The 27489-nt window shown below is 40.0% G+C and overlaps 1 protein-coding gene across 3 annotated transcripts in view; it reads right to left on the bottom strand.

The window, feature by feature from the left end:
- The window catches only part of PRKG1 (protein kinase cGMP-dependent 1), a 532766-nt gene that overhangs the window by 184776 nt on the left and 320501 nt on the right, over positions 1–27489 (bottom strand). For 2 of the 3 annotated variants that reach the window (XM_030030117.1, XM_030030116.2), the window contains exon 4: positions 22094–22199. The exons of the other annotated variant lie outside the window; for it this stretch is intronic. In XM_030030117.1, the coding sequence (XP_029885977.1) occupies positions 22094–22199 (106 nt within the window). The remainder of the gene's footprint in view (positions 1–22093; positions 22200–27489) is intronic. 3 annotated transcript variants of the gene reach the window in all.

Here is a 27489-nt window from a genome sequence, read left to right as displayed (position 1 = left end):
TCTGACCAAAATCCACACTAATAGGGGACTTATCTTTTAAGTAGCAGCATCAAGGTGCAGCTGATACCTTCTAAAGAGGCAGAAAAACCTTCAGAGCAGGGACCTTCTCCCCAGATCCTCAAAGTGCACACAACAAACAAAAGCCATAATTCCAAAACCAAGACCAAACTATCATTTTAATTCAAATTCATCAACAATCAGTCAGGAAAGCCAAGAATACTTGCTCCTCCAAATACAATATTTATTAAACCAGAGTCATGCAGGTTTGGCCTTCAAAAACTATTCTTAGGTGCTACCACAGTTTGCTGTATGGTTTTGCTTTGAAGGTCTCAGGAAAATACCTGCACCAAGGAAACACCAAGTGTGCTGGGCAGGCTGTTCTCAGCCTTTCCTGGGGAAACTGCTCTGTCTGGCAAGGAAAAATGCCTTACTTGGCCAGCAAAAAAAAGGTCTCATGGAAGCGAGAGCCTCCTGAGATCAAGGTCAAGCACTGGTGAACATCTGCACTTCTTTTGGAGAGTCTCTTCATTTGGAATCTGTTTGCCAGCAGAGATTGAGAATGGGCCACCCCAAGTATTTGACACCACGATGGTTAGGACATTATCCTGAGGAACATGTTTAGGTCAGCCCAAGAATGAGAAAAGAATTTGATCAATCTGATACAAATCAGTATGTTTTTGTTCAAAGCAGATTGAAGAAAGAGTAGACCTCTGTTTCTCTCCGGTTTGGTGAAGGCTCCTACACTCACACTCAGTTTTTCACTTCTGTTGGAAGGTCCCAAATAGGAGCCAGATTCTTTGTTTTCTTGAAATTAACATGAATTTAACACTTGCAATTCAATGAAGGGGAAAATGTAGTTCATTAAAAAAGCCTTTCTTTTTTTCTGGTCAGTTCATGAACTAAAATCCCTCTACCCCGGGCACTCCCATCTTTACACATGTAATAGGAGCAAAGTCAAAAGAAAATTGGCTCACATCACTTAGAGAGTATTTTCACACATACTGTGGCACAAAGAGAGACACCGTGAATTAGGGCCAAGGAAGACGAAATAATCAATTTACCAAACCTATAACCCGTGGGAATCTAGTGATCAAGTAAGTTAATTTTACTGGCAGGATTTCACACTAAACAAAAGCTTCTGAAAGAGATCTACTGTCATAAATGCCAATGGCTACTTTCTGTAACAATTTATTTTCTGCTAATTATACTTGCCTATCTTTAGATCAATACTTTCTATATCTTCGTACTTCAGCATGTTAAACCATTCTGAAGCGAAACTACTAGTTGTATGTATAAGGCAGATTGCCAAGTCTCAAGACAATTACAAATAATAAATGAGATACACATCTAAACAGTTATTTCTAATCACATTAAAGGCTTTGTACTTAATCTTTCTTGTACTTTGCTAATACAAAACACAACAAATACCAGATTAAAAAAACGTACTCTAGTCAGAGAGATGAATGAAGATGTGCTTGGAGAACAGCATACGCAGGGCCTTTTCTAACCTTCAAGCATACCACAATAAAAACAAGAACCTACCCTATTCAATGTGTTTTCCTGTTGGAAAAGCATCTTCACATTTGAATGTGCAAATAACCTTCCTATTCTCACATTATCACAATACACCGCCCCTGTAACAATGGACTGCAGTGTTCAAACCAGCACCAACACAGTGTTTCTCTTGCAACTATGAATACTTCTGACACTTCAGTCTACTGCTGGCTTATCTGCTTGACTTCTCAACTTCTCACACTCCTCCTTCAACCAGTTTTGTACATCGGTGGATGTAGTCTACATCCAAGACTGCAGACTTTACACACCTGTATGCTGCACTGTCCATCCAAACAAGCAGCGTTCAACAATCACAAGCTAAAAATACCTCAAATACTCAGAAAAGCATGGACTTCGGCTGAAACAATAGTAAAGGCATGAGTACCACTTTCAAAGCATTCCCCTTGGAGTGAGTTTCTTCCTTGTAAAGGCTACTAGTTCATGCCAAAAGACATTGCAAAGATTTTTTCTTGCCTTTGAAGATCAGTGTCCAATTTCATACCATGGGTTATTTAAAGAGAAGAATAAAAACCATCATCTTCATTATATTTCTCACCTTGTTCCAAGTTACAGGACAGAGAGAGAGAAGCACGCGGAGGACAGATGCAATGTTTGGAACCATGTAAATCACAAAGAGATACAGAAAATATCCCCAACAGCTGGCCAGGTAGTGGGACAAGCTTTATGAGCTGTCAGCACCCATCATGCTCTACAACCCGTGTCCAGACCATGATGGTAATCTCACACTGCTCTCAGGCAGCCTGTTGGGTGAAACTCAGAAATCCACTGCTATCGCAGCACAGTGATAACCCCAGTGATAACAAATTAAGAGGTACTAGATAACTAAAAGCAGTGAAAGTTAAACTCAATAACAAAAAAATTAATTCAGGAAATATCTGACATACTCCCTTTGCTGCTAGGTCCATCGGTAGTCATGGGTGGTTCTAGGGGTTTTGTCTGGGTATCAAGAGGAGGAGCAGAACCTGCCACGGAGCAAAGAAAGAGTAAAAGCTCCCTAAGCCACCTTCTTCAGATTTATTTCAAATATTTGTTAAAGCCAATTTTCTTCTTCTACCTGCCAAATCAGCTATTGATGAGCTCGCCAAGCTGTATGTATGTGAGACAAGTAAGTATAGTATTGCAATATATGGGATATAAAAGTGGATAAACACCATCGGATTGCATTAGTATAACACATTTAAGCATCCTTCATCCTGAACGTTTTGCAGAGATACAATCTAAATACAGAAAGGGTCTCTTTTCCTTATGAATCACTGTTGTTATCCCATGAATATAATGCAATATTATCACAATATTTCACTCACACCTCTAATTGCACCCAAATAGCAAACTAGCAGCTTTTTCTACACTGAGGCTTCATCTCCAACGCAGCGTGCTTCCACGTCTCTAGCAGACGCTACAGCATCTTTTTGTAATGTCAAGGCCAAAATTAGATGTGCTATTCCTTGCCAAAGAGTATCAAAGGGTGGCCTCACTGCACGCTTCCTAGCAGACAACCCAACGGAGGGTTGGAGTTTAATGAGCTATTCATTTGGAAGCATGCCCAGTTCTTTACTTAATTTGGCCTTTAAACTCTAATACAGTTCAGAGTACAAGATGTGCTCCCGAGTTATGCGTTGCAACAACACGAATTCAAAGACCCTCTCCCTATTCTTCATCTCAATACAGTTTGTTTTGTATTCAGCAACACGGTTTACTTGCAGTCAGCAACTGTTTCATCCAGATTACTAACAAAGACTAAAATCTAGACCAAATCATGCGTTTTATGCTCCGATATGCATGGTTCCAATTTGCAGAGGAAGTAATAATTAATTTTATTTCAAAGCTCCTAAGAGCCAGTGCATGCTATTTCATTTTTGCTTGAACAAACATAGACTTCAACACATATTAATCCCCAAAGGATTTCCAATCAGCAAAACATGATTACATGATTTTTATTCAAATGTGTACATCTGAAGGGTTTTGTGTTTATTAAGAGTTAACTGAAGTGACAGCTAATCAGACTCCTGAAGAAATCTTTGTTCTTGTTGAAATACATCTTTTGCAAAGGTTTACCAAATGGCACGGGGAAAAAAAAGAAAGAAAAAAAGAAAAATATTTCAGGGACAAGTGGCACATCAATTTCCGTTTTTCCATCAGTCTGTTTCTCATCCACAGCTAGGTTAGCTGGGCAGTGTGATAATTGTCAGCCATCCATAAGGAAAGATGAAATGAAGGCTAAAGCCTTTGATATGCAAGTTTGCCTACAAAATCATATGGGTAGGGTTTGTTTTTTTTCACTGTGTTTCTCTTCAAAAGTACCAGCCAGCCTCTTCCAGCAGAGAGGAAACCCACTTCTTCGTAATCTGTCTAAATCTATTTAAGTAACAGTTACCAAAATGCTTCCACTTGTGAACCTGTATTGGATCTTTCTGATTTACAGAAAATAAATGCCAATTGGATCACATGAAGAAATAACACCTTTCTTTGATTTTTGCCATCGTCTTTTTTACTGACCCCACTAGAGGAAGGTTGTAGCTGGCAGACAAAGATGTTGCTGATATTCCTCCTATCCTGCAACCATTTATTTCTTAAAAGAAGAACTAGCACCGCCTAAGCACCACATTACTCTATGGGGTGTAACTCCAGTTATCCTAAGTTTTCCTCTCTTCCACAGCCATCACAATTTAACTTCCAATGCTCTGATACAGGCTGCACATCTTTCAGACCAGGCAATCCGTTTTAGATATGTGTTTCTAAAGCATCCTTTATAATGGAGGCCAAAGCATGTTTTTAGCCAACACCACGTTACTAAGCACTACTAAAACTGGTGCCAGGAGAAAGCAGCAATGACAGAGGCTGTTTTCATCAAGCAAAATGCCGGGTCTTTGCACTGCAAAACCACTTAGTAAATACTAAACAGCTTTACAGCAAATTTAAACTTCAATGAATCCTTCATAAAGAAGTGGACTCCAAGTTAATGCACTGCTAACTACTTACTGACATTGTAATTCCTGCCAGAATGTTTCAAACCAAATTCCAATGTCATCAGAAGTCTTCTATCTCCACTCAAACCTGAGGCACGAGTTTGAAGGTTTGGGAATGGTGTAAGCATGGGCATAGGTTCAGGGACCTGCTGTAAGGGACACATTCAGCTGAGACACAGTCATCAAACATTAAATATTTACTATTTGCCCTCTAAAGTTTGACATTTTACTCATGTTTTCATTTCCTTTCCAGATCTCAACCTTCCTCTCTGTGTCTGGATGCTTAGGACTTGCCACCATATCAGAATCTATCAGTGGCAACTTGTATTTGTCAAAGCAATGTAACAAGTCTGATAATAAAATTACTCCACGTTTCACTCATGCAAAGTGTGTGGAAGTTGCACACCAAGGTCTTCTCTGTAGCTTCATCAAAACCACTCTGGGAATAAATGAAAAATTCGTTCCGCAGTAGCTAAATACAGAGTTTGAAACCTCAGACAGCTTTCTTCCACACACTGCTATGTTTTAGGAATGTTATCACGTCTATTCAGTTCTAGACATGACAAATAAAAGGATAAAACTCAAGTATATGTACGCCCTGTTGCCACTGTGACCTCCTCAAGTGCATCAGTCAGTTAGACTTTCATGTTTTCTATTTTGTCACGTAGTTTTAACATTGGAGCTGGAATAGGAAAAAACCACCCAACAAATGTCCCAGTCCTTAAGTCAGGATGACTACAAATAGCTACAGCTTGAGATTCCCACCAAGCTGCAGTGGTGTCACCATGGCCAGGAGGAGGACATCCCCATATACCTTTCAGCTGAAAGCTTGTGCATTGGCAAACCACAACCCCGAGTGTGCAGAAATATATAAAAGAGCCTAAAATATGATGTCAAACTACACACAGGCTATTAGAAAGGTAACTGCTGTTTATTGTCATTTCAATGCCCACCAGGTCATTGTAAAAATGAGCCCATTTAAGACCCAGTAATGAAACTAATGTAAAGAAGCAGCACTTAGGCATCAAGTTAGCCTTCTCCACTAGCGATTAAGCAGTTGCCATGGAAATGAAGCTGATCCTGCCTGACCTATTTTTCTTGTATGTGGTGGTCATCATGTGAAGTATTACTTCTTGCTGTGGTATTTTGCCTTGATAAATACCTAAACATGAAATAAAAAGATAATTTTTTTAACTACTCAGGCATACACAACCGCCCATTTTTTTTTCCATCAATGCTACTGACTGCAGAAGTCCCACCTGTATTTATTTAACGGTCAATTTTTGAAGTACAGTTCACATTTTCAGACTTTATTTGAAATGTGACATCATAGGAAACACATGCCACTACTTTGAAGCCAAAGGTATTTAGAAGTTTTTATTATTGCAATAAAAAAAAAAAGAGACTGAAAGAGGAAGACTGCAAGGTGATGCAAAACCACTACACACCATGAGTCTACTAGAAAGCAAAACAAAGGTGATGGGTACAATTCCTGCTAAGAAAGTGGCATTTTCTATTTATGATGTCTACCCAACACTGGCTGAGTAACCAGCATACCCATGTCGGTATTCTGCCACCACTCTCCTCTGTGACTGGGTATCGCAGAAGGGCAGGCTTTTCCACTCATCTTGAACCAGCTCTACATTCATTCATGGCTATCCAGTTGCTGCCAGACTGCATTTAATTCCACTCTGCCTAGTGCCAGTTGTCCAACTGTGACACCAAAACACAAAGAGGCACCAACAAATCCAAAACTGGCCCATGAGATTCCTCCTGAAATCCTTCCACAACAGTACCCTCAACCAAACATACACTTTGACCTCTTGAGGACAAAGATCCCCCCCACCTCTCAGGTGACCTGTCCTGACCAGCAGCATCCTTCGAGAAAAGGTATTTGCTGTCTTGTCCAGCCCAAACCCCCCAAACCTCAACTCATGGCTGGTGCCCCTTGTTCTATTACTTGCCAGTACCAAGAAGAATTTGACTCCATACCTTTGAAACTGCCCCTGCAGTAGTGGGAGACTGCTCTTAAATCCTCTCTTAACCCCCCCATGTCAATCTTAAGAGGCTTATCTGGGGCCCAAAACACATCGCTCCAGGTGTGGCCTCTCCAGCACCGAGCAGAGGGACTAAATGCTTGCCTTGACCTGCCAGCTGTGCTCTTCCTACTGGACTATTCATGATGACAGGATGCTGTGCTCCTACTCAGTTGGCCCCCACTGTACGGCCCAGGTCCTTTTCTATAGACCTCTGATCCAGTCAGTCCCCAGCCTCTGTCGATGCATGGGGTTATTCCACCCCAGGAACAAAACCTCTACCCTGTACTCCATGTTGAGTTTCATGAGGTTGATTTTGACCCAACAGACAAATTTCTCAAGGTCTCTTTCAAATGAAGGTCCGCTTTTTTGGCTTGGCATCAACAGCTCCTTTCCCCTAATTTATCCCTGGACACACATTTGCTGAAGATTACTCTGTTGCACCATCCAGACTGTCAATGCAGATGTGGAGTATCTGCCCCAGTATCAACACCCACCATACTCTGCTTTTCACTGGCACCAGCTAAACATCAAAGCTGTTAATTACCTCTTTTCAAGCCCAACAGTCCTGCCAACTTTCAACCCATCTAACCATCCATGCGTTCAGGCCATTCGTCCTCGGCTTCCAAATGACAATGCTGCAGCCAACAGTGTCAAAAGCCTTTCTAAACCCCAAACAAATGACATCCGCTGCTCTGCCCTCATCCTTGTAGTCATTTCAACATGCAAGGAATCCATCACCGAGAAAGCAGAGATTTCTTTCATTATTTCTGAAGTATTCCATCAACAAATTATTCAGCCCTAAAGCTGCATTTTTCATCAAATAAATGGTTTGCCAAAATGCTTTGCTTGGCATTGTATATTTGCAGGCAAACTCAGATTTTTCATTAAGATCAAAAGACAGTTTGGATACACAGTTTTCAAACATGAAGCCTAAGATATCCTTCTAGCAATTAGTCTGTACTCAAACTTTTCCACCAGCTGTGGAAGAAAAGGCACTTTTTCTACTACTTTCTCTCCCTAACATTGCACATATTTTAAGCATTTCAATTTGCACGCAGATAAGCATGGTTTCCTTGGAGCCCATTAGTAATTTTCTAAAAGTTTTGTTTTCACCAGAGACCTCAGCTGGTTTTCCAATTACCAACTCAAGACAATGAACAGTTTTGCAAGGAGAAAAAGTACCAGCAAACATAACCCAAAGGCATGATTGACCCCAGCAAGACTCAACGCTTGCATACAAACACTGGCAAGAGTGTTTCTCTGCCATGGACTTTCACGGTTAATAGAACACCATTGGTGAAAACCACTGGGATTCATTTAACGTGACTAGTCCACTGCCTATTTAACTATCTTTGGACAAAAAGAGAAAAAGCAGTAACAGACTGACACTGATTTCTGGAAGCCATGTTGCATACAGAATAACTAAGGAAGAACATCTAGGCTGTTACTTACAGCCCAGTTTTCAGTATCTATTGGTTTAGGGTGTGGGTTGATAGACTGTTCAGTCCCATGCAAGCATCTCTAAAGCTGCCTCATTTGGGCAAATATATTTATCAGCATCATCAAAGTACTCCTCTTGGTTTGTAGATGAAGGTGCTTAATCAATTGTAATCGAAAATCTGTTAAATAATTTAAGGCACGTAAAAATGTTATTTACTCCCAAGTCTTCTAACAAGCTGAGGGCTTCCATATGCGATCTAATACACTGCAGTGAAATTCAGGCATTTCTTCTTAGAAGAGGGGAAGAAAAAGATACAGAAGCTAAACATCAGCCTGTAACCTGTCAAGAAATGCTCAGGTTACTCACTCATTTGAAAAATAATAAAGATAATACTCCTCTTTTCACATAGGAGTTGATATATGTTAACATGTAATTATTAGCTGAGCAAAAGAAAGTTAAGTTTGGAAGTCTCCAACTGCATTTCTACCAGTATATAAAAAATTTCAGAGTGGCTGCCACCAAGGCAGCCAGTCTCACTTTTCCTGGTCAAAAAGAAAATATTTTAAAGCAGACACCTGACACTGCTGAAATCCTCCTGAGCATCGCTGAATGATTCCTTTGAGGACAGGAGACTGTCAGATGCTTTGGTAGGTATCTATTTGTAATTTGAGCATGAAAATAGACACAAGAATAGGGACTGTTTGGTGCGATAACATGTTGGATAGGTGGGTAGATGTTTTTTTATGAGAAATGTCAGACACAAGGATGAGCTCTGAAATGCCTGTGACTATCAAATCACTGTACACTAACCAAGGGCTCCAGAACCAGATTTGGGGCCCATAAAGGAAAAGAGTTAAATGGGTCATGGGAAATGGGAAACTTATCCTTGAAAACATTAGGAAACAGACCTGGAAGTTCAAATCTGTCATGTTGTCTTTGCTTTTCACCCAGCAAGGTGAGTCTACCTTGCTGAGACCTTGAGAGCACTCAGATGCAAACCCACCTCCTTGGTCTGCTGTGCTTGTGCTTCCCCTTTGATTTCCAACCCATTGATTAACAAATTAATAATATCCGATACTGATCACTTAAAAGGAGCTGAAGTGCTTTGACCTCTTCAGATGGGAGCTCTGGACTCTTGGCCCAATTCAGCCACCCTGCTCAAACCATTGGTGAGAGATGTTATGTGTGGGCACACAGACAGCATGACAAAATGGGAACATCCGTGGCCATAAAAGAGAAATAAATGGACGATCATCACACCCCTTGCTACTTTCTACACTGCCAGTAAACTGTATCAGTATTGTTTTATACCTGAAGCAGTGAAGACTATTGCATTTCGCCTGGATAAAGGCCACAGGCCACAGGACTGAGTTTTCGGTGATTCCTCCTAAACTTTAAAACTATTATCAATACTTGCATCATCATTCTCAATGGGTATCCTTTCAATTACAAATAAGAGATTAGTAAATTGTAAAAGTCAGATAATAAACCAGGTACTCTGATTTCTGGTGCAACACAGGACTTAGGACTTTTTGAACTAACTGCTTAAAGCAGAACACACTTTTTAGAAAAATATTAAAACTTGATTTTGAAATTAATGATACAATCCATCATAATCTTTTTCATATTGTTTCAATAGTTAAGAATTACCTTTGTCGTAACACCAGACTTATTGCTATCCTAACTCAACTTCTGGCCACATTCCTTCCTTTTTTTTAAGAGGCTTTTATTAAAAACTTTTCCCTGCAAAGACTCCTATCAACTGTGACCGTGTTACTCTGTTGTCTTCTCTAGGTTAGACTAGAGGTACTGAGCTCCTTGCGTCCCTCAGCATCATGCATCTTTTCCAACCCCCATACTCACTCCCATGGCTCTTCTATCAACTCTATGCAATGTACCTCTGTGTCCCTCCTGAATTATGGACACCTGAGTTGGGTGAGACCTTGCAGGTGCAGAAAGCACACCATATGCAAGCTCATGCAACTGTCCTGGTTTTGACTGTCGGTCCAAGGACTTCTTCAATCTTTTTTGGCCTAGCGTTGCATTAGTTTCATTTCCAGCCACTGATGCAGACCCTCCAACTCTTTTCTAAGCTAGCTTTCAGCTTCTTCATACCAGGTCAAGCTCCTCACAGGTGTCTGATTACGGAATGTCAATGCTTCCACACTTATCATCCAGCTTTGTTTCCACAATGAAAGACCAGAAAAAAACTTCCTAAGGCTTACTTCTCACAAGCCCGCTGTTTCTCACAATCCTGTCACCTTCTTTTATGATCTGAATGCCATTTCAGTTGCTATATATTTTGTCCAAGATCAATAACAGCCCATTTAATCAACAGCAAGCTGATATAAACTCTGCCTTCCACTTCTGGAAGCTCTGAGCTGTTGCAAGATTCATTAAAATCAGTGTTAATGACCAAAAACCCCACCCTCAATAACTCTTAAAATATTTGATGAAAGCTACCTAGACTTGTTGATTTTAAAATAACCAATTCTAATAGCTCTTGAATTTCATCATCAACATACTGAACAGCTGGATTACTGTGTACTTCCACCATTTCCAATTTATTTTTCTTTCTTTAGACAGCATTACCATTTCCACACCTTACAACCCACAGTGGGGCCAATATTACAGCGACTATGAGTTTTTTCCTTTTGCATGGCCCTTAGCACTCTTAGTTCTGTATTTTTTCTCGTATGCTTTTGTTTCTTTTATCACATGTCTATACTTCACTTTTCTATAGTTCCTACTTCATCACCACCACCCTTCTTTAGATACCCTGAAAGACAGTCATTAATGTCAGTATGCTTCAGCGGCTGCCTGTTGACTTAAGTATCTCCTAAGTGCCACATTTCATCTCAATGCTGTTTTGTCTTCTATCTCTCTCTTCCACTCTTGTTATGGGGTCCCAAACTGGAACTGTCCCCAACTGAGCTGTTTGAACAGCTGAGTACCTCTGAGAGCCCACAGGTGGTTTTGGTTCAGATTGGGCTGAACTGCCACCCTACACTGCTTCACGTGCATGCCACCGAACTGGTCAAGTATCAGGGCTATTTTCTATTTCCCATGATGACATCGGGTCTATCTTATATTTTACAAGATCAGAAACTGCCTAATCCCATCTCTCTACAGTTCTGCAGAATGTCTCTGTACTTAATCCATCCACTACAAGTCACAACTGCTGCTCATCATTAGTCATCTTGAAACAAAACATAAATGTGAAGCATAAACCATGCTCTGAAAAACCTCCCAAATGTCTCATCTTTTGCGATTCATCCATCTTCAATGCTTTAATACGAAGCATCACTGTTCAGGTCTATTCTGCCACAGCTAGTGCATGAATGACTAACCTGGGCATTTTAAATAGTTGATAGATCAAAGGTCCAGAGATCATCGCCATATAGCATCTGCAAAATAACAACCCAACAAGTCTTGCCCAGTTATTCTGGGCTGTGTCCTCAGGTCATCTCTTGTAAGGGAAACCTCAACAAAGACATCCAAGGCTGTCCAGGATGTAGCTAACCTACTGCAGATCTTGACTCGGAGATCATGCTACCTTTCCAGAGTCCTAAATTTTAAGTCACACTATAATGTGATCAGAGTAAAATAACCTTAATATCTAATAATTTCAGCTACTTTAATATTTACAGTGTAAAGCCCAAATCTTAATCAGTCTACTCATCACTACCTTTCAGCAAGCAATGGAAAACAATCTTCTTGGTATATACAGTCACAAACATCCACATAATATTACAATACAAAATGTTAATTTGGTAAGAATGAATTACTTCAAACAAACCCTAACACCTTAACAACTCTCCAGTTAGGCCTAATGTTCTGCATCGAGCTGTGAAGAGCTTGACTTCTTTGCTGCTGCAGAAAACACAAATGTCTAAGTCGTTTCTCAGCCTGGTTTGCTCTGGAGCTCAAAAGCCACTGTCCTCCGAATCATGACAGCAACTAATAGGCAGCAAGCCAGGATTGGTTTTGACCTGACGCAAATTTACTGACAAGAGTTTTCTTTCTCCAAACAAGCAGGATGTTGGATGTAACCATCCCCAATGGCTCTGAAGAACCACTGCAACAACAGGGGACCAAATTGTGGTCCGTTTGTATCAGTATAAAACCACACTAACACTTGGTTTACCAGTAATTATGTCTTGTTGATTGATCTGTACCTGAGATCACACTCTACAGGTGTTGAAAAGTAAAATGTGATTGTCATCATGGGAAGAAATGATAACCGATGACAAATAAAAAAAGACAGCATTCACCCTAATAAAAAAAAAAGAGGGGGGTGGATTTGGAAATTAAAAAAGTAGAAATAACACCATTGTTTTTACAGGCTAACAACAAGAGAAAAAGTCCAAGATTTAATTCCTGACATCACCTTGCCTCCTCAATTAATCAGCAGCTATACTGAAGATGGGGGCTAAACCACTCCAGAAATACAAGTATCCCTAGAGCTCCAGCTTTTATATAAACCTGCAAGAACATGTACCAAACGTTACCAAGAAAAGCTCTTCTGTTAATTGATTGTACAGAACAGATTAATTCATTTACAGTCGTGGCTTTACTCTGGCTTGACTTAATTTTTTTCCGTCTCTGCCTTCCCTGCAGACACCGACCCCCTTGCCAGTTTGCTTCCCACGGCTCCTAGGCTGGTTATCTTCAGCAAGTTTTACAAAAGAGAAGCACAGCCCATCCTTGCATTTATTCTGGGAAAACTGCAATAAAACCATTTTGGAGCTGCTGTTGGACAGTGTTTCAAATTAGTTTTTTTCTTAAACTAAAGAAAGAGACACTCCATCGATCTTCCTGAGAGCATCTGGTTTGTGAGGCTTGCCATATAATGAATAAGGGTATTTTGACTGATCTGAATCATGAAATTTTAGTTTTCAACTGCTTCTTGGTTTTTTCTGCTCATTTAAAAAAAATACTTCTCTCATCCAACTTAGATGGCAGAAATGCTGACCCAGCTGAATTTTTTTGTTGTTCTTGCATTTTACCCCTGCAACAGTGAGGGTTTATGCATGATCTTTCCCTCCTTCTTTCTAAGCAACATTACAAAGCTTCATCGCTATTACCTTTTAACATTTAGCAATGATGGAATTGTCTTTCCCTTTTCTTTCTATGCAAATAAGGTTGCAGAGCCCAAACGGCTATGCATGGACCTGCAGAATAGATTTTACCTGGACGATGTTGACTTGGAACCACTACAATAGAATAACCTAGAAGGAGAAGGCAGTGATTTAAACCCAAATAAGATCTTGTGCTTATGGAGATCATGAGTGCAACTTTGGAGGTGTTTTTCCTTACTGATAGAGTCAGTAGGGGAGGAAAAAGGACATATGTGGCTTTGTTCTCCTTTGAAATGTAAAGACGTTATCTCATGTAGCACAGCAATCCCACCAGCAAATTAGATTTTACCTCACCAAGAAAACTCTTGAGTTGAATGAAATAAATGGGCAAAGAAAGTCAAACACTTCAAAATCCTCACCATTCGCATACGTTGTATTACCACTACCACCTGTGGCCTCCGTCGCACCGCCCGTGGTTTCCATTTTTGCACCCCCTGGTTCCTGTAACTGGCTGTTTCCCACTATACGTATCAATCCATCATTTCCGCAAAGCCCTAAATTGCCCCATGGATGGACGTTAGGAGCAAAGTCACTGTCTGTCACCTGCCTTGGGTAAATTATTTACTGCCAAATTGCAGATTGGCAGCAGTGGCAAAAGGGAAATCATAGCACACCCCATCAAGACCTGCTGCAATTCCCCCTTCAGTGTGCAAAGGAATAGGTCTGTGCAAAAAGGGTAGATTTAGGTTAGATGTAAGGAAGAAGCTCTTCACTGTGAGGGTGGTGAGGCACTGGAACAGGTTGCCCAGAGAGGCTGTGGATGCCCCATCCCTGGAAGTGTTCAAGGCCAGGTTGGATGGGGCTTTGAGCAACCTGGTCTAGTGGAAGGTGTCCCTGCCCATGGCAGGGGGGGTTGGAACTAGATGATCTTTAAGGTCCCTTCAAACCCCAACCATTCTATGAGTCTAAGATTCAATGACATTAAAATGAGATATAGACTTATTCCTATTTGTATTAATCACATTTCAAATACAGCTGATATCAAGACCAATGCCATCTTCAAGGCAGTCCAGGGGCGGCTGTCTTCAACCCCCTTAATGCACTTAATCTGGTTACTGCAGCTGCCTTGATTGAAATGCTCCCACGTAAAAAAAAATTGCAATTATTCCTCCCCCTTTCTCATGCTTTGAATCAAGAAGAACATGAGATTTTTGTCTTCTTCTCACTTCTCCTCCCTTTTTCTTGTGCTGCATTGCCTCCAATAAAGATTTTCCTTAGACTAAAACATGCTTAGTGAATATTAAACTTCTATTCCTTAAAAAATATCTGCCCCAGCCCCTTTGTATGCATTATCAGCATTCACGAGGGATCACAGAGGCTAGATTGTGGCTACTGAAATAATTCATTATAAAAAGTGTTTTTAAAATACTTTAAAAAAAAATCTTAACCCAGCCTTTTCTCCACCGAAAGATGAGAAAGACAATTTTTCTTGTTAAAGGGCAAAAGAAAACTGACAGTTTGATACTGTGGTGCATCATTTCAGTTCTGCTTCAGCGCCTGCCTGTGCACCGTGGTGTGGTAAAACCACCTCCTCAAGCTCAGCTGCCTGCAAACAGAAACTTCCGCAAGCGTCCCCAGCACAAGCTGAATTTAAAGCAATATGGTCAAAAAACAAACAGACCAGACAGACAAGATTTCATGCAATTTCCAAAGCCGAAACATGGCTTTTTTTCCACGCAGGGCTACTGAAATACCACAAAACCTGTATCACAGGCTGTCTTCACACTTTATGCATGAGCCCAGGAGGTGCAAGGATCTCCTGAGCTCTCCTGTGGGCACCTTGGGTATCGTCACCATCGGCAGCCTTACACTCAGCTTCTGACATAAACCCACGCCTGAATCCTTCCCATGCCTGCCCGCAGAAATACAACAGCCTTTTCCTTCTTTTTACCTTTAGGCCACCCCTAATTTCCTTCCTGACAACTTATTTACTCTCTGTTTTGCATCACAGAGGCTGCCACTGTCCTCCCCTGCTGCGGTAACTCATTAACGCTCTTCCCCGCCATGTCCACCTTGGCCGACCGCCCGTTTCCAACCCACTGTTGCTCCCTCTTGCTTTTACCTGGGAGGGCTCAGTGATCCTTGGCAGCCCATTAGCTGCACCCTGTTGACACACGCACAGATTCGCAGCAGTTTGCATGAATTACAGCCTGGGATGTGGCGCTCTGTGCACTGCAGTTTGTCGTTAACAGTGAGAAATCCAAGCTGAGAAACACAAAGCTAGTGGTGGTATGTGTGGCTTTCTAAAATGTCTCTTTTCCCCAATGCTAGCTGTAACACGTGATTTATCTAACTAAAATGCAGAAGATTTAACACATGATTTGTCTACCCAGACTTTAGAAAACTAAAGTTTCAGTCTTGCAAACCCTCTCAAGTCATCTTAGCCTTCCCCACTAAAGCTCCAGGTATAACTCGGTGTAGGTCCTCACGGCACAGTGAGTTTAATGAGACCTTCAGAGAGTCAAGAGCTAAGCTGTACTTCTACCTCATCTTAAAAAAAAAAAACAACAAGAGAAAGGGACAGTATATAGAAGGGGTTTTTTTGTTGCATACAAGTATGAATTAATTCTTCAGTTTGAGGATCAGTGGAGTCCTATAACACCATTAAACCTTCCTGCACTAATTGTGCTCAACGCTGAGTTGATTTTCTGCCTGCTTGATAGTCCCTCTTGCCTACCTTTTTGCTCACAATTATGAAAAAAGGATAATTTTAACCCTCACTGTGAACTCAAGGTGGCTGTAGACCTCAGCCAAGAATGAACTAGGTGGATGACTGCTCTGAAAGAGTCCCCAAAGTTTCCAGGTGCCCTCTTCAAAGCTGGCCCTCCTTGTGATGTGGAAAGACTACATCCACTTATGCTTTCCAGCTAAAATTACCACCTAATAGATGTGTTCTAATGCAGATCAGTCATTCAGTCTTCCCTCTCTCAGCAGACCTGTGGGCTTCATGCAGCGTGAGGTGACAGAAGGAACAGTGCATCTTCAGAAAGAAAGGAAGATACTACTTGACAGCTCTGCAAACTGGAGTAAAATTGTAGGTGGCATACGATCCACCTCACTTGAGTTATGCTAACAGGAAAGAGAGGACTGAAAAACGTCATGTGTGAATGCTTCAGAAGAAAGAAACGATTCAGAGCTTTCCACAGACAGAAGTCAGAAAGCCAGCTCAGCTGCAAAGCAGCCAAATTATGTATCTATTACCTCTCCCTGGTTTTACTCTTTCCTGGGCTGCTTATTATGGTTAGTATGGGGCAAGGTAGAGGAAGGTGAGCTGATTTTCAAGTTTTGTCATCTCATCTATAGCTCTTGGGAGATGCTGTTTGGATGTTTCTAGCCTTTCTGGCTCCATCCAGCAGATCACAATCTGGACATAAGCTTTCTTGTCACCGTATCAATAGCACGGTTCATGGATTGTGTGTTTGATATGGTGTTCGTCAGCCTGGACAGCAACAGTGAAAGTAAAAGTGGGGTAACTTGACAGAATTCTTGGTTGCCTCTGAGGTCAGACAGAACCTGATCATGATGTTAACAGTCCAGCTTGTTCCCCCTGGAGACACTCCTTGGACTGTCTTTGAAAATTTGGGCATCCTAAAGGTGGGTGATGGCCAGACCCTGTGGTTGTGAACACCCCTCAAGATGACGCTCTTGGCCTTTGAAGTCTTGGACCGCACACCCATCCTAGTGGGGATGGTCCTCTCCATTTTGGTCTTGAGCAACATCTTGGGATGAAAAGGATGCGGGTCTAGAAGGGCTCCTGGTTTAAATCAGTACATCTGTTCTTATATTTAGCTTTGCATTAAGAATAGATGCATTTATTTGCTTTATAGAAATAACTTTCCCTTTCCTCTTTCTCTGCTATCCCCTCTGTTCACTTTGTTTACGTTCCAGTGCTCCACAAAAGTTGTCTTTTTTAAGCCAAAACCTGTTTTGCAGATTTAGTCAGCTGAAACAATCTGAACGTACATACTCCACCAACTCACCATCCATCTCCAACTCTCTTTTCCCAAAGTCTCTCCTCTGTTTGCCTTACTCTCTTGATTTCTCTCCGACTTCTATCCAGTATAATTTCACCCAAAGATGCACTTCAGGAAACATTTCATGTGAAACAGCAGGCAGTCTTTCAAGACACAGTCATTTAATAAAGCTACACACATTTTTGTATTTGCTTTCCTCTCACTGACAAATGACTCCATGAAATGCAAAACTCTAAAATCATCACGCTACTCACATTGACCAATTTCAGTACATGTTGCCACAATTAAGTATGTGGCTACACACAAAAAACTCTACCAGCCTAATTCCCCATGGAGATAAGCTGCGAGTGCATAAACTCCTATTTCTTAAACATAACCAGCTCACTTCTGTCATGTCTGCCCAGATCACAGCTTCTGACTTAAGCCAATTTGGAATCAGATAAAACTGTCAATGAGACTCAAGATCAAGCCAGAGTGCTACAACAAAATGGTAAAGGCTGAAGAACGGGCATTTCTTCAGCCAGATGAAAGTTTTTTACATTAACATTAAGTTAAAAGCTTGGGCTAACAAGATACTTTAATTTTCTTTCTACTGGCGCTACTGATTTTTTATCTGTAAGATTCAAATTGGTGTATGTGCAAACTTCCTTTACGTTTCCATTTCTAAAGCTAGATCCTGCCTCCGAGGTGACATTGAGTATGTGTTCTCCTGATCCTCTCCAGGGTCTTGGATGAATCAGAGTTTACACAGTGGACCAGACCATGAGGCCTCTTTTTATGGAACATTTAGGAAGTTTTTTTGTAAAAAAATACAATATTTACTCTTCCAAGGCATTCTGGTCTTTAGGCTTTTATGATTTAGCAGGAAATTATTACACTTTCCACAGCATAAGGCTTTTTCCCATCTTTTATTTCCTGGACAGATTTGTTTTATAAATAGCTGTTTTCTTAACTGAAATACTCTGATCTTGCTTAAATGGAATTATTTTTAGTATAGGCTTGAGAAGGAAATCATTCTAACGTTGTAACAATGAACATTTCAGTGAGATGTACAGTTGATTTTAGCATAGCTGTAATCTCCACTGCAGAATGATGCTCTTTCTTGCTTGTATAAGGGCAAATATATTCAATGATATACAGAAACCACTAAGTTGGGTAAAAACTAAATAAGTGTTCAGAAAAAAACCCTGTAGCATAAGGAGTTACTAAATTGACAGCACAACATTGTATTTTAACTTTTTACCGTTAGCTGCACTACGAACTAGCTTGACGTAGCATTGATTTGGCCACATAATGAGCTACCTAAAATTTGTGTTTCAAAGGGAATCACTGCTATGATTTGTCATTCAGCATATACACAGAGATCAAAAAATAGTCTGGATTTTCCATCCCTTACTTGACACAGGTGCTGCTAGGGAATTGGGCCATCTTTTGATCACTTCAAGGATCATCCGTTGACTTTGCAAGCAACAGAAAGCGATACATGGACCGGTTCCTCATAAATACTATGAAAAAGAGGATGTTCACTTGCTCCTTAGTCCAGTATATTGCAGTTGTTTTATATAAGTCAGAAGAGTTATCTCAAGTTTTATAAGCCCGTGAAAACTACATATTACTACTTCTTAGGAGGAAACCAGGAAACAGCCTTCTGGCCCAGGACCTATTGGCAAAGTAGATCCGGATTTCTTGATCAGGAAATGTACTTTTTATGGTTTTCTTATGGCGTTCAGAAGAAAGGACTGGACTATATATGCTCTGGACATGACATAAAATGTGAAACTAAGAAAATAGTAGCTGACCTGTGTCATCAATATGTTCCTTCCATGGAAAAACATGGCAAAACCACTGGCAGAAGGGGTAGTATTTCAGATAATGACTACAAGGAGCCCTGGTGACACCAGTGCTCAGACTGCACCTATTTTCAGCAAGACGAATGAGGAGATATGAATACTCTCATTTCACCCCCAAAAGCTGCATTTCTATTGTATTTTGTTCGTTATTGAAGAGAATGACTGTTTAGTTACTGTGACTAATGACAAGATTAGACAGGGCAACTTTTTTAGAGCACTGCAAGCAGAAAATAATGCTTTCCTTCCCCACTGACTTTTCTGTGAACGCGTACTATTTAAACCTTTGTTTCTATTCTGCTTGATTTCTTAACAAGCGTATTTTCAGGCACTTATTAATTAGGAAAGAAAAAAAAAAGACACAGAATCAGGTCAATTGACATACTCCCTGTTTTCAAGATTGAACCTATTTTTTCCTTAAAAAGATTTAGAAGGAAAGCATCCTTAAAAATAAGCATTTAATGTAATAAATAAATGGAATTTATGTTGAGCTTGAGATAGCTATTGATGCACAGAGCACAACTGGAAGACACAACGGGTAAATACCATTTTGTAATGACCTTCCTACGGTGATCTGCCCCATGCTACAACTGCTGTGTAGGAAGAAATCTTTTCCTAAGTTCAAACTGTAAGATTTAAAGAAAAAAAATATTTGCTTGCCTTAGGCTTTTCTAACGAGCATTAATATGCAGCTCGACACACTGTAATAGGCTGTGTCCAAGAAGCTCAGACACAGTGTGAGAGAACGCTTCTTGGTTTCTTCTTTACACTATTTGCTTTAAAATTAAAGCTGGGCAGGCTCTGTGGAACCTGCATCCAAATTAATCTTGACAATCTTCTAGAAAATCTCTATTAAAGCTCAAAGCTTAAGAGCTTAATGTGTGCATAGTTTCTGCTTTGAAATAGAGCCAGAGGCTCTAACCCCCAGAACTGATCTTGTATTCATTTTTTGGTTTCATTCACCAGCACACAAGAAAGGCCAACGCTTGTTAACGTCTGAATTTATGATTTTTTAAAGCCTTTCAGTATGGCAACAGGTTATGTTTTCTCTCCCGAGTTTGCTTGTTAATAACCATAAACGGAGACACCTGGAAAGAGCTACACTTTGATGACTACACTTTCATGTCATCTCTGAGCAGCAGAACATCTCCATGGAGCTCCTGGTCCTCTCCAGGGAAACACCTTGTCCTCATCAGAGGTCGTGCTACCTAGCCAATTATTTTCGTTTCATTATTTTATTATTATTATTTTTATTCATGACTGAAAATAATCACAGGTGAAACTCCTGGCCATAAGGAGATGCCAGGAGGTGGGATGTCAACCCAGCCAAGAACCAGTGTAATGAGTTGGGTAGGTCTCTGCTACCAGTTCTAAGCAGCTAATGATGCCTGAACTTCAAGTAATTCCTCACACATCATCCTGGTTGAGATGTGGTACAGCCACAGTAATGCCCAGGGTAACGGTCCCATGGGATCACCTTCCTGGCTCCACTTGCCCTGCCCCATCCCTAAAGCCTTGCCTGGAGATCACAGGACTGTGGTCACCTGGTCTGACAGTCCAATTGTGTGGATCCCCCACAATATCAATATCATCACAGAGATTTAGTTAGTGTACATATATTTATGTATTATTTTTATATATATATAATATATTATAAATAATAGATGCTGTTGTTGTTGTTGTTGTTATGTTTTTTCTAAGTCCTGTTTTTCTCCAATACTAACTGGAGAAAAACTAATTTAAAGTTGAATGAATACAGGCTACTCCTTGAGTTTATGTTACTGAAAGTCCAAGTGAAGGTACTGTGCATGTTTTCCCAATTTTAGAAGTCTTATGTTTGAAAACACATAAAAAAGCAGGTCAGAAACAAAACTAGATCAAGCATGTGACATGGCAGGCTAAAAATTAGTATGTCCATTTTAGGGAGACCTGTCATCTGATATGGCTGCGTGGGATTAATTTTTCATCCAAAACATTCTTTTTAAGGGGGTGTATCATTACTCAGGTCACTAGTTTGCAAACTGTAAGACCTTCTAGATCATACAACAGTGCTCTTCCCTGAAAACCTCTCTCTGAAAAAAGAAGCAACTTCTGGAAATGAAGCAGTAATTGCTAAAACATTTCCCTATGTTGAAAAGTAGACGAATCCAAAATAAAAAAGAAAGCAATCAGTTACAGCTTCCCCCTCGAGAGAGGTGAAAGGAGTCCAATTCTGAAGGATTTTGATCGCATCCCCATCCACCATCAAGAGAAATCGTCTCTCGGGTATAATTTTACCCCTTGCACTGCTTCTGCACAGCAAAAGGTTGTCGGTTCAGGGGGGAAATGATGCATTGGGGAATGTTGTGAGCTGGGACAAGCCTGTTGTAGTGAAGCCTTCATAATGATGGGATTACTTTCAGCGTCACATTGGCTTGGGTAATTTTTTTTCTCTCGGATTCAGTGACATTATGCATCTATTTGGGATTGTTTTGCAGACATGAAACATAGTCTGTTCCTCACTGCTGTGGCACACTTGAATTATTGGAATACTAGACATGGCTTTGGTAAGGAGCATTTGTTCCAGTTTCAGATGGCAGCACAAACCGAAGGAAAGTTTGAGAGAGACAAATTTCAGGAGTGAAAGACTTGGCTTTATGTCTTCCTTGTTACTCCTCTAACCTGAATTTTATTGCAACCTACAGTTTTTCCTTCTCTAGAAACTTGCATTTTACCTCTAGAAGCACAAGAACACACTTTGCTTCTTTCTACAACAGTTTACAAACCAGATTTTTCCCTAGGGAGGGTGGTTTGTTTTTTTTTTTTAATAGGTATTTTCTTTAATAAGGTACGCTTCGAATGACTCATATTAAAGCTTATTCTCTTACACCTCAGCTGTGTGACTCTTTGCCAATGAATAACTCACAATGGGAATGAAACTAAACCGCAGCAAGACTCCTCTTGGGGCTCACCCTCCTTTTGGCTGGAGGATACAGCTTACAGATGGTTCAAGAGCAAATAAAAAAAAACAGATGAGAAGGAAACAAATCAAATACTGCACTCACAAAAAAGTCAAAAGATGAGGACGGCAGTTTCACTGTATTTTTTGATAAAGTAAACAAGTGTCATACCTTTTTAAAAATTCCATATACTCAGTATGCTTGATGAGGCCTGTCCTCATCATTATTGTTTGAAAACATTGCCGATCAATAGCCCAAAGTTTCACATTTACGAGAGCTGGAAAAAACAAGACAAGGGGAAAATGTAATTAGCAAAATGTCAAAATTTGAAAAACCTGTTGTGAACTGCAGAGGAAAATGAATTCATTCATGAGAAAGCATGAAAATGGGTACACACTTCAAAACAGTAACATAAAACTCATCCGCTGGACAATGGACTGAGCATGCACTGAAATGATCTGAAATACCCTCAATCTTAGCTGTCGTACATGGGCTTTTGAAAAGATCACCTAAAAGCAACTGTGCGATGAGAAAAAATCAATGCAGGCTGAAAGCAAGCAAGAAATAGCAGGTCAGTTCATCGTAACCTGGCACATAACATTGCCTATGACACCGAGTGATATGCGGAAATTTTTTGCGCATTATCCTGTTTCCGAGACAGCAAAATTCATTAAGGTTTCATACTACTCCCAAAGTAGATGACAAATTTCTCCTTGACCTCAAGAGATTTTCCAGAACCAATTCCTGCTGTATCCTAATAATTGAACACCTCCTGATTCTGGAGCTTTTGAGTAATTATTTTCCAACTTTAGTTTTCAGGTCTCTGATAAATTCCAAGACTTCAATGTTACACACCATAAGCTATATTATATACTTCAGAAGCAAAGTCCCGTTGTAAAAACGAGCATAACAGATTACCATTGCATAAAGTACAGATGCTCAAAGAAAACAGGATCATGTGAATTGGATGCGCAGAACCCCAAATGGTCCAGATTTTCATCTCAGATGTGGCTTAGACATTAGCATTAACTATAAATGCTTGCATACATACAGTTTATAATAGAGTTTCTCCTTAGAGAAACAGTTTAATTAAACAAAACTACTCCAAAGACCTCTGCATTTGTATTAATTTTTTTTTCAGAGAGTAATTGCAATAAATTTCATCCCCAGATCCCATTTCACTACAGGAAACAGAAATGAGCAAAATTACTTTCAACAAAATATTTACAAATATTCTCGTAAATAAAAATCCGAGAAATTACTTTGCTTTTATTTGTTGCTCCTTTAGTTCACAGACACCCTGGTTAATGGTTAGGTTTTTATCCCTAACTGCATTTGCAGGATGTAAAACCTTCAAAGTGCAAATTCAAATTTTTCTTCTCAAATCGCAGAACTAGGTGAATGCATCACATCGTTTAAAGCCTCTTTTCATTTTCAAGAGGGAAATTCCTTTTTGAGCATTTTTAGTTTTATAACCAAACTGATGGGAAAGAATGACCTATAGCTATAGTATGAGAGATTTCTGTAAAAAAAAATTAGTCTTTCACTCTCTTCAGAGTGGAAGAGACAATTAATATGAATGGGATCTCTGTTTTTCTGTTTTTTTACTGCCTTCTGTAAAATAGGGGGTTTAGTTGATTTTTAGATGAGCTCTATCCTAGAGGAAGAAATTAATATTAATAAAGGGGGGGGGGTGCGACTCACTGAAAAGGACAGTCTCCTGCTGTAATGCCTGATGAAGATGAGAATTGGTATCAAGTCAATAAAAACTCAGAAAAATCCCAGTAAACTTACTAAGACGAGGAAAATACTATCTTGTAAAGTAGGTGTTTTCTATCTAGGTGAACAAATGTAGGTGATTTTAGCCAGCCTGGCCATTTCAGGGTGGTTTGTATTCAGTGTGATGTACGATTGTCACACAAGGTAAAAAGGCAACTTGCTTAGTCATGAATAGCAAAACCACTGGTAATTAAGTATTTTAAAAAAACATGTAGAGAATGTGAAAATAAATTAATGAAATACAGGTTGGTTTTGTTTGTTTGTTTGGACTAAAATATCCAACAGCATCCCGGTGCCCTATCATGAACTTATACCATAAACACATCTTATTAGTTCACCAGTTCCAAAGTACGGCCATCCTTTAGAGTAAAATTCAAGTTTTCACCTCTATTTCTTTCACAGAGTCTTTGTAGCAAAGGCATGACTGTTAAGCTGATGCCACTAGTTGAGTAAGCTCAGAAGACAGCAAATACTTCAATTCACCTTTTTTTTCTATTGTCTCATGTAATTCTGAAAGATGGAGCAGCCTTCCTATAAATTTCTGTCTGCTGCTGCTTACCAATGTATTTTAATGGATTCATCACCTTATGCAAACAAGTAGCTCTGAAAAGTGAAGGTTTCATCCCGGTCTCAGTCCTGGCCAGCTGCTCCTTAACGGACATGTTCGATTGGCACCTGGCACCAAATTCCTGTTAGGGTCCATCACAGCGTTCAAGAGCACAGCCTCTGAACAGCAGAGTCCCCATCCTTGGCCCGTCAGATGCATTTATAAGCTGTACATCATTATGCCTTAAATCAGTGACTGATGGCAATCAGCTAACTCTTATTTTTCATGTACATAGTGAATGATGAAGGTACTCAGTGCATTTTCCTTCCGGCAATGGGTTCAGATACAGCTGCAAAGATACACCTACCTCTGAGGTCCACAGGGGTACCATGGAGCCAGATAAGTGGCAAACATTTACTCATTCTCCTCTGATCCCCAGATGCTTTACAAAGCGCTACATCATATTTGACACCAATCCCCAAAGACCAGAAAGAGTCGCTGCTGCATGGCCTGTGCTAGGCAAGTTCTCACTAGGTCTCCTAATGCACTTAGGTAAATGGCAGATGTAATTTAGTACCTCTTGGGCAAAATGAAGATCCATTTATTGCTACTAGGAATTGTTCTGTTAAAACAAATCTCCGCAGCTGGCAATCTTCACGGGAGCACAGGTCCAGAGGTTTACTTGACAAGCCTAGAACAAGTCACATTCCCCTGAAAGTACCCCCTAGTAACCCAAGGTATATATACATACAACTATATATATATGTGAATATATATATAAAATTACATACATACACATACTTATATATATACTTATTTATAATTTTATATGTAGTATATGTAATATAATTATATAATATATATTTTATTATATGGGGTTTTTTATATATCCTCCAATTATACATACAGGTGTGTAATAGCTAACTGAACTAACAAGGACCATGCAGCTCAGGAAAAGTTAAGTGCAGACAATGCACTTGTGCACTGCTAATTATAATCACTACTTATACTTTATATTCACATTTATCCTGCCTAATGATAAACAGATGTTTTAATAATGGCTAATCACAGTAGAGCTTTAAATGTCAATATGACCCTTACAATCAGGTGTGAGCTTCATCTCCTATGATGCTTAAAATCTCCTGTAAATGTGTTAGAAGGTTACTGAAGGAACAGTATGAATTCTGTAAGATTTGACAACATTAACAACTTCAAAGAGATATATTTATGAGTGCCCTGAGATGAAAAAAATGTATATGGGATGTATACCACAAAGTCAATTCTGCTGTGAATAACCAAGTAATAACAGATACAGACAGAGGTGACACAGATTTTCTTGTCTGTCCCTCTGCAAAGACCATGTGTTGGATGTTGGAAGTAAAATTTTCTGTGAAGCATGATTTCAGGAGAATATCTTACTCTCTGACTGCAAGAACTACAAACATAAAGGAATACGATAAATAACATTATGAAAACAGATGTGTGTACATATATCTGTGATGGGAGTTTCCTAAGTCTACTCAATAATATAAAATATTATACTGCAATCAAAGCAGCTACACTGGAGTTATTCTACAATTAAAGTTTATTGCCTCTTTTATACTTTTTCATACTAAAACGTTAGAGCTGGGGTTTCATTTTATCTTTGTAACAGCACATAATCCAATCACTGATCATCCTAGAAGCCACCAAGATTTTGGCTGACACACAAAAAAAGTAGCAATGTATAAGGCAGCAATATGCATGCTTACAAACTAAGGCATATTATAAAATATTTATTTGTCATAAACACTCCTCCTTCACTCTGAGACACCAATAGGGATGCCCAGTACTGGGACCTCTAAATGACTGTTTATATGGTATCACCATTGCGTTTTTAGGAGCCCCAGCTCTCCAGATGAGGGTATCAGACGATGCTGGGCAGTCTGCAATCACTGCAGAATAACTTTTGATTGCGTGTTAGAGATGAGCAATCCCATCAAAACAAGGATTTGGTACGAGCTCCTAACAAAGGCGCTAGATAATTAGAAAGAACACAGTTAAAGCACTGAGTGGTTGAATCAACCTCAGCAAAGGCACAGCTTCTTATGCTTTCCTGCAAGATTTCCTTTAAGAAACAGATTCATCTGAATCCAAAACTCCAGATAAAAGTGATGCGGTGCGAGGGCTGAAACCAAAGCAAAATGCTCCTGGATAAACAGGAAAGAGCAATGAGAGCTGAAGCAAAAGAATCGGGATTTCATGGGTCAAAACTAGATGGGGGTGGAGATACTATCATTAAAGTTTAAATTTGAAGTGTTCATTGTGGTCAATATTGAACTTTTGATAACAAGTTGACTGAAATTATTTCAATTGTTTCAGAGTTGGACCCCTCTCTACACAAAAAGCACAGATTTAAGCAAATAAACAATTTCAATAAACAATTTCAAACTTTTCCAAAAAGAAGTTTTTCCAAAAACAAGTTTTCTTCTTATTCATTTACCCAGGCAAGCTATGAAAATATATCCCATTTTAAACAGGTGAAAATACATCCCCAGGGATATAGAGTCCCCGACAGAGCCCAAAGCTTGGGCTACATCCTGGCTGGTTTACTTGTGTGCCGGGAGGTCTGTGAACATAAAGCAAGGCAAAATAAAGTATATTCTCTGGTTGCCAAGGATCATATGTGCATATCCTTCATGATGCAGCACAAACCTGATGGATTCAACAGCTCAGACCCTCTCTGAGTGTCTTCCCACTGTCCAAGGCAGGGCACAATTTCAGGGTGATGCAGAGGAGGAAAACTAAACGCAGATTTTTAGGTCACAGCCAGCCTTTAGCTGGGATTTTACCACTGGCCCATGCAGCCACAGTCCCCGGAGGGCCACCCCGGTGCCTTGCACCACCATGTTGGAGCCACAGGGATGCCGGGGACAGGAGAAGGGCACAGGACACAGCGCCAAGGAGAGGAAGGCCAGAAGGCCGCCTTTCTCCTGGTAAGCTTTGCACTCTTAAAAGACATTTGCAACATTTTGGCTTTGATATGTCTCCTTCTGAAACCATAGCACCGTGTTATAAACTGCAATTTTTATTTATCTAGTCTTTACTGTATATACTGCTATCAGTTATGCAGTATTATTTTGGTGTCAGTAGGGGTAGAAGACGTATTTCCATAAAGATTAGAGAAAGAATTTGGATTTTCTCCATTTATTGCACTAAATAATAGGGACTATGCATTATTGATCCTCTCCAAGACTTAATT

The sequence above is a fragment of the Aquila chrysaetos genome, chromosome 11 (assembly GCF_900496995.4).
Source record: "Aquila chrysaetos chrysaetos chromosome 11, bAquChr1.4, whole genome shotgun sequence".
NCBI lineage: Eukaryota > Metazoa > Chordata > Aves > Accipitriformes > Accipitridae > Aquila > Aquila chrysaetos.
The sequence above is the reverse complement of the archived record's forward strand: the minus strand, read 5'-3'. Positions and strand labels throughout refer to the sequence as shown.